The sequence below is a fragment of the Hordeum vulgare genome, chromosome 3H (genome assembly GCF_904849725.1).
Source record: "Hordeum vulgare subsp. vulgare chromosome 3H, MorexV3_pseudomolecules_assembly, whole genome shotgun sequence".
Lineage (NCBI taxonomy): Eukaryota > Viridiplantae > Streptophyta > Magnoliopsida > Poales > Poaceae > Hordeum > Hordeum vulgare.
The window spans coordinates 140,421,459-140,429,927 of record NC_058520.1 but is presented as its reverse complement, the minus strand read 5'-3'; the positions used below and the strand labels follow the sequence as shown (position 1 = coordinate 140,429,927).

Sequence of the window (8,469 nt, the reverse complement as noted above, 5' to 3'; positions counted from 1 at the left end):
AGCTCGAACTAGAAGTATATATACCTAGAAAACATCATGATGAGTGGGAACCTACTATCAAAATCAAGATCAAAAAATACGAATGCAATGCTTTGTGTGATTTGGGTGCTAGTGTTTCCGCGATTCCAAAGTCTTTATGTGATATTCTTGGTTTTCATGAGATTGAAGAATGTTCTCTTAATTTGCATCTTGCGGATTCTATTGTCAAGAAACCCATGGGAAGGATCGATGATGTTCTTATTGTTGCAAATAAGAACTATGTACCCGTGGATTTCATTGTACTTGACATAGATTGCAATCCTTCATGTCCCATTATTCTTGGTAGACCTTTCCTAAGGGCTATTGGTGCTATCATCGATATGAAGGAAGGGAATATTAGATTTCAATTTCCTCTAAAGAAGGGAATGGAGCACTTTCCTAGAAAGAAAATAAGATTGCCTTATGAATCTATGATGAGGGCTACTTATGGTTTGAGCACCAAAGATGACTATACGTGATTCCATCACCTTTTGCCTAGCTAAGGGCGTTAAACAATAACGCTTGTTGGGAGGCAACCCAACAAATCTATCCTTTTTCTTTCTGTTTTGTGTTTTCCGCACTTTCATAATTCTGTTATGATTGTGTTTTTTTGTTTCTTTTTGCGTTTGTGCCAAGCAAAACCGTTATGATTAGTCTTGGGGATGATCGTTTGGTCATGTTCGAAAAGACAGAAACTTTCTGCTCACGAAAAGAATTTTCATTTTTTTCTGTAAGAGCTTTTGAGTTGATTCTTTTTGCTGCTGATTTCTACGCACATTATGCATACTGTCGTAATTGTACAGAATTTTTGAAGTACGAGAAGTATATGAAGTATGCAGATTGCTACAGACTGGTCTGCTGTTAAAAGATTCTGTTTTTGTTGAGTTGGTTGCTTATTTTGATGAAATTATGGATAGTATCGGGGGGTATTAGCCATGGAAGATTGAAAATACAGTAACCCAACATCAACATGAGTAGAATTTAAGTTTGCTACAGTACCTAAGGAAGTGGTGCTTTGCTTTCTTATACTAATGTTATCATGAGTTTCTGTTTAAGTTTCGTTTTGTGAAGTTTTCAAGTTTTGGGTGAAGTTCTTATGGACAAAAAGATAAAGAGTGGCAAGAGCTCAAGCTTGGGGATGCCCAAGGCACCCCAAGATGATTCAAGGATGTCGTAAAAGCCTAAGCTTGGGGATGCCCCGGGAAGGCATCCCCTCTTTTAGCTTCAATCCATCGGTAACGTACTTGGGGCTATATTTTTATTCACCACATGTTATGTGTTTTGCTTGGTGCGTCTTGTTTCGTAGGAGTATTTTATTTTTGTTGTGTCGCAATCTTCCTTGCTGCACACCTAGAGATAGAGACATGCACTCACCTTGATTTTGTCGAGCTTCACTTATATCCTTTGGTAGACAATTCAGCTCACACGTGCTTCACTTATATCTTTTGAGCTAGTTGATTTTGCTCTATGTGCTTCACTTATATCTTTTAGAGCACGAAAGCGCATGGCTTGGTAGTTGATCTATGCTATGAAAGTAGTCTCAAAAGGGGTAGTTATCCAAAGGGATATGAAAACTTCCACCTTCATGTGCATGGAATAGTTAGAGAAGTTTGATTCCTCTCAATCAGTTTTGAGTTGTGGTTCTGGTAGTATTGAAGTTATATTAGTATGTTGTTGTGGATCTAGAAATACTTGTGTTGAAGTTAGTGATTCCCGTAGCATGCACGTATGGTGAACCGCTATGTGATGAAGTCTGAGCATGATTAGTCTATTGATTGTCATCCTTTATGTGGCGGTCGGGATCGCGCGACGGTTTATACCTACCAACCCTTCCCCTAGGAGTACGCGTTGAATGCTTTGTTTCGATTACTACTAAAACTTTTGCAACAAGTATATGAGTTCTTCATGACTAATGTTGAGTCCATGGTTTAGATGCACTTTCACCTTCCACCATCACTATCTTAGTGCCGTGCAACTTTCGCTGGTGCACAAAACCCACCATTAGCCTCCCTCAAAACAACCACCATACCTACCTACTATGGCTTTTTCAAAGTCATTCCGAGATATATCGCCATGCAACAACCACCATGACGTGTGCCACCACTTCTACATTGCCATTGCATGATCGTAAGATAGCTAGCATGATGTTTCCATTAATGTCTATGCCATGCTAGATCATTGTCACGGTACACTACCGAAGGCATTCCATATAGAGTCATCATTGTTCTAAGTTTTGAGTTGTAAGTGTGATGATCATAATTGATGGAGCATTGTCCCATGTGAGGAAATAAAAGAGGTCAGCGAAGACCATATACAAAAAGAGGCCAAAGATGCCCACCAAAATAAAAAAAAGAGGCCAAAGAGCCCACCAAAAAAATGAGAGAAAAGGAGAGAAGGGACAATGCTACTATCCTTCCACACTTGTTCTTATTAAGCACCATGATATTCATGATTGAGAGTCTCTCGTTTTGTCACCACCATATAGCTAGTGGGAAATTTTCATTATATAACTTGGCTTGTATATTCCAATGATAGGCTTCCTCAAATTTGCCTTAGGTCTTCGTGAGCAAGCAAGTTGGATGCACACCCACTAGTTTTCTTTAAGAGCTTTCACTTACTCTAGTGCATCATTTGTATGGCAATCCCTACTCATTCACATTGATATCTGTTGATGAGCATCTCCACAGCTCATTGATATGCCTAGTTAATGTGACCATCTTCTCCTTATTTGTCTTGCAACCTCCACCACACTCCATTCCACTTATAGTGCTAAAACCATGGCTCACACTCATGTATTGCGTGAGAGTTGAAAAGGTTTGAGAAAGTAAAAGTGTGAAAACAATTACTTGGCCAATATCGGGGTTGTGCATGATTTAAATTTGTTGTGCAAGGATGATAGAGCATAGCCAGACTACATGATTTTGTAGGGATAACTTTCTTTTGGCCTTGTTATTTTGAAAGTTCATGATTACCTTGCTAGTTTACTTGAAGTATTATTTTCTCCACATCAATAGCAAACTATTGTTTTGAATCTAATGGATCTGAACATTCATGTCATATAAGAGGAGTTACAAAGGACATCAATGCTAGGTAGCATGAAAGCATCAAAAAATCATTCTTTATCACTTCCCTACTCGAGGACGAGCAGGAGTTAAGCTTGGGGATGCTTGATACGTCTCAAACGTATCTATAATTTTTTATGGTCTCATGCTGTTATCTTGTCAACTTTGGATGTTTTATGTACCTTTTATATCTTTTTTGGGACTAACTTATTAATTCAGTGCCAAGTGCCAGTTCCTATTTTTTCTGTGTTTTTGACTCTTTTCAGATCTTATTTTGGAACAGAGTCCAAACGGAATAAAATCCCCGAAATAAAATTTTCCAGAACGGAAGAAGATCAGGGGACTTGAGGGCCAAGGCAGGAGAGCCACAGGGGGCCCACAAGCCCTGTAGCCGCCACCAGGGGGCGGCGGCTACCAGGCTTATGGCCTCCCTGGCGCCCCCCCTGCCCTAGCTCTTTCACCTATATATTCCCTAAAATCCAGAAAAAAATTAGGGCATCCACGAAAACACTTTTCCGCCGCCGCACGCTTCCGTTTCCGTGAGATCTCATCTGGAGACCCTTCCCGGTGCCCTGCCGGAGGGGACTTTGGAGTTGGAGGGCTTCTACATCAACATCATCGCCTCTCCAATGACTCGTGAGTAGTTCACTTCAGACCTACGGAACCGTAGTTAGTAGCTAGATGACTTCTTCTCTCTCTCTCTTGGATCTTCAATACAAAGTTCTCCATGATCTTCATGGAGATCTATCCGATGTAATCCTCTTTGGCGGTGTGTTTGTCGGGATCCGATGAATTGTGGATTTGTGATCAGATTATCTATGAATTATATTTGAGTCCTTACTGATTTTTTATATGCATGATTGGATATCCTTGAAAGTCTCTCCGAGTCTTGGGTTTTGTTTGGCCAACTAGATCTATGATTCTTGCAATGGGAGAAGTGCTTGGTTTTGGGTTCATACCGTGTGGTGACCTTTCCCAGTGACACAAGGGGCAGCAAGGCACGCATCGTGTTGTTGCCATCAAGGGTAACAAGATGGGCTTTTGTCGTAGATATGAGATTGTCCATCTACATCATGTCATCTTACTCTGTTCTCATGAACTTAATACACTAGATGCATGCTGGATAGCGGTCGACGTGTGGAGTAATAGTAGTAGATGCAGAAAGTATCGGTCTACTTGTTTTGGACGTGATGCCTATAGGTATAATCATTGCCTTAGATAACGTCACGACTTTGCACGGTTCTATCAATTGCTCGACAGTAATTCGTTCACCCACCGTCTACTTGCTTTCCTGAGAGAAGCCACTAGTGAACACTACGGCCCCCGAGTCTATTCACAACTATTGTTTCCACTTTTGCTTTTACTTTGCTTTGTTTCTTATTTCTTTCAGTTTTCACTTTGCAAACAATATATAAGGGATTGACAACCCCTTCATAGTGTTGGGTGCAAGCTCTTTGTGTTTGTTCAGGTACTTGTGACAATCCTTCACTGGATCGATACCTTGGTTCTCAAAACTGAGGGAAATACTTACCGCCGCTATGCTACATCACCCTTTCCGCTTCGAGGGAACACCAACGCAAGGCTCCAAGGCCACGGGGGAATCCTTTGCATATTTGCCATGGAAGTCCCTAAAGGCGTAGCCGTAGTAGAAGGATTCCTGGTGCCGTTGCTGAGGAGTATCAAGACAAGAATAGTCTTCCGTCAACACGCTTGTTTCTGGCGCCGTTGGAAGGTCTTTTGTTGTAGTAGCAGTAACTTTGTCACATATAATGACACAATGCAAAGGTTCTCCATTTGTTTTGAATTTTTCATGGCCTTTTCAAAATGCGGTAAAAACGACGGGTATGACCGTTCCTACCTAGCGGTTGAATCTTGGAAAACTTTTGATGTTTCTCTGATTAAATAGATACTTGTGTATCTAAAAATCATTTTTGGGAAAAATAAAGAGCAAACTATGAGGTAGTTGCAGTTCAAATTTGACCCGCTTCGAGCTGATTCGACGAAAATTTGTCTTTTTCATGAAAGGTGGATCAAAGCTTTTGACACCTAAAAATTTGGTGAATTGTACATTAAATGTGGCCTAGTATTTTAGAAAATTGGTTTGGTCCAATTTTACAACAAATATATGACATGTCATTGATGAAAAAACTCATTTTGGGCACTCGAGAAATGAAAAATGAATTTTCCGTCCAAAGAAAATGAAAACTTCCTTAGGCAACATTGTTTGCCATTCCAATACGCATCCTATATGCACAATATTAGATCATTTGAACAAAGCATGCCATGAATGTGTCCATAAGATTGATCATTTGGTTTGAAACCCATGAATCTTCACACATGATAGCCCATTTCTGAGAACACTTCTTAAAAATATTTGTCGTATTACAAGGTTATTATTTTACTTGGTAACTTTGTCACATATAATGACACAATGCAAAGATTTTCCATTTTTTGATTTGTTTTTGAAATTTTCATGGCCATTTCAAAATGCGGTCAAAACGACGGGTATGACCATTCCTACCTAGTGGTTGAATCTTGAAAAACTTTTGATGTTTCTATGATTAAATAGATACTTGTGTACCTAAAAACATTTTTGGTAAAAATAAATAGCAAACTATGAGGTAGCTGCAGTTCAAATTTGACGTGCTTCCAAGTGATTCGACGAAAATTTGTCTTTTGCACGAGAGGTGGATCAAAGCTTTTGACACCCAAAAATTTAGTGAATTATACATTAAATGTGGCCTTGTATTTTAGAAAATTGCTTTGGTCCAATTGTACAACAAATATATGGCATGTCATTCATGAAAAAACTCATTTTGGGCATTCGAGAAATGGAAAATGAATTTTTCGTCCAAAGAAAATGAAAACTTTCTTAGGCAACATTGTTTAAAATTCCAAAATGCATCCTTGTGCACAATATGTGATCATTTTTTGAATTATTAATATGAAAAAGTAAAAGAAAGCAAAAGAAAAATACAATTATATGTGGTCTATTCTCATTGGTGGAATTTGTTGTCACACGGATCGTTGACATGGCGTTCATCCATCCATTCATCTCTCCATCCCACATCCATCCATCCATACATCTATCCATCCACACGAAGCCACCTACCCAAACCCTAACCTCCCTCGCATTCCTCCTCACAACGGCGCCCGACCCTCCCCTCGATCCCCATCACCCTCCCTCATATCTTGATCCGCCGCCGTCCCCACCCCACCATCGACGACTACGACATGGCCACGATGCCATGCACAGACCACATACGTGGCCTCCCCTCCCTTCCTCCCTTCCCACTCGCCCCTCTCCTGGACGCGGTTCCTAACAGATGCGCTCCTCTCCTCTCCTTGGGTGACATGCAGGGCTCGCGTGGGAACAACGCACGGAGGAGGCCTGTCGAGGAGAAGTGGGAGGAGCCCGAGCGTCCTCGCACGCCAGGCCCATCCATATGGCGGAGGGCTTCGGGCGCTAGGAGTGGTAACAACACATGGAGGAGGCCTCTGGAGCTCCTCCGCCGGGCGCTACATTCAGAGTGGGCTGACGGACTCGAATACGCGCTGCTGAAGCGGAGCCCCCTCTACGACTACTCCCGCGGAGAGGTTGTCGTCGTTGTGTAAGAAACCTGCTTGTCCTGACCGTTCTTTTGATCCTGGTGCTGATGGATACTGGATCTTGATTCTTCTCCCTCTGGTGCTGCTGCAATGTGCAGGTCGGTGGTGGACCACCGGAGCCAGACGATCAAGAGGCTCATTGGGCTGCCCGGGGACTGGATCAGCGTCCGGGACAAGGAGGAGATCCGCAAGATTCCGGAAGGCCACTGCTGGGTCGAAGGGGACAATGGCAGTGCAAGTTGGGACTCCACATCCACGGCCCCGTAAGCAAGACATTCCTCCTCTTCTCCTGAATCAGTTTTTTGATGGTATTTATGAGTTTGCTTGCTGCTCTCCGTGATCTCTACTATACTGTTGCTGCCTTTTTATACGGTGGTGGTTTGATATTTCTTCCTCTGAATGAATCTCTGGTCTCTGGTATGTGTAGCCTATATCTTGTAGCATAGCAGCAGCTGATGTTGTGTCGCTGCTCTGCGTGCTTATCAGATGGAGCAGTAGATGTCATCATGCATGCGTAGCTCCTTCCTCTCGTGATGATGGGAAAACTTTTGCATTTAATCGCTGGGGGGAAACGATAAGGCCTTGCTCCAAAATGTACCCCTCTTTGCGAGTACTCTTCTTATAAACTCATATAAGATGGTTTAGATCACTAGCAGTACTCTTCTTGTAAAGTCATATAAGATCTTGTAGATCACTAGCACTCACTCCGTAAAGATAGTTTTACAGAGGCATTACAAGGTAATTCTACCAAGACGGCTTCGACATGGTATGCCTCCCGTTCGCTGTTAACATGGGGTGTAAATCTGAAGGGTGCGGCCACATGTAAAAAAGAAAAAGAAAATTGCACAAATCACAGTGTGAAATCTCATGAAAGCACGTATATATACATAAAAATAGAAGGAGCAAGGAGCTGCACTAGAGCATGTGCGGACAAGTACAACACGGGCTGCGGTGTTGTAGCGGCGTCAAACGCATTTCCACGGCCTGCTCCCCTCCGTAGGATATCATAACACTCATGGTTTGTTGGCACTGGCCATATCATAACACTCATGGTTTATTGTCACACTATGGCATGGCAAAATAAATTTCCTTTCTGTCCAATCAACCATACATGGTTGTGGCAATGAAATATTCTGTGTGCTTGTGTGAATATACATCTGTGTGCTTGTGTGAATATCATTCAAAAACTGAATGATATCAAAGTTAGTTCAGTTTCAGGTTAAGTAAATGTAATTCTGTGTGCTTGTGTGAATATATTGTAGTACATTTTTACCATGCTGATGTATTATGTATTGCAGTATTTATGTAGTGTAGTATTTAAAGCTGTTTGTGGTTGTAGTTCAGTATTTATATGCAGCAATAGTTGTATCCAGTACTGTTTCCTATGTGTTTGTGGTGACTGATACTTTACATTTTTCTCAGTTTTTGTTGCTTCAGACCGCTTCCTCCTTACACACCAATCCAGACGTCGGCAACAACGATGGCATATTCGTGAAGTGTGAAGCCGTGAAGTGTGAAGCCGTGAAGAGTAGCATATTGTAGCATATCTGTGTTGTAAATATTGTAATAGATTTATTTAGTGGTATATTTGATGAGTTTTATGTGTTCTTTGTTCTATTTGAAATATTGATTATGAATGTGATTTGTAAACTTGTAAAATGTAAATCTGACCAGTGAGGCCACTTATGAAAATAATCTGTCAAATTTGTACTTTTCTGACATGTGGGACCAATTTGAGAGGTGAACATGACAAGTGGGACCCATTTGACTAGTGGGACCC

The 8,469-nt window shown here is 41.4% G+C and overlaps 1 protein-coding gene across 1 annotated transcript; it reads left to right on the top strand.

Annotated features, from left to right (window-relative positions):
• The first annotated feature begins 6,289 nt into the window (after nt 1-6,289).
• LOC123439685 lies at nt 6,290-8,203 on the top strand. The gene is made up of 3 exons (XM_045116374.1): nt 6,290-6,691; nt 6,788-6,952; nt 8,112-8,203. The coding sequence occupies exons 1-3, from the start codon at nt 6,315-6,317 to the stop codon at nt 8,182-8,184; spliced, it is 615 nt and encodes a 204-aa protein (XP_044972309.1). The 5' UTR covers nt 6,290-6,314; the 3' UTR covers nt 8,185-8,203.
• The last annotated feature ends 266 nt before the right edge of the window (nt 8,204-8,469 follow it).

Bases quoted from the DNA above. Each gene is read 5' to 3' on its own strand.
- LOC123439685 (XM_045116374.1), top strand. From the start codon at position 6,315: ATGGCCACGATGCCATGCACAGACCACATACGTGGCCTCCCCTCCCTT. The intron at 6,692-6,787 runs GTAAGAAACCTG...TGCAATGTGCAG, and splicing joins GGAGAGGTTGTCGTCGTTGT to GTCGGTGGTGGACCACCGGA. The intron at 6,953-8,111 runs GTAAGCAAGACA...CATTTTTCTCAG, and splicing joins GACTCCACATCCACGGCCCC to TTTTTGTTGCTTCAGACCGC.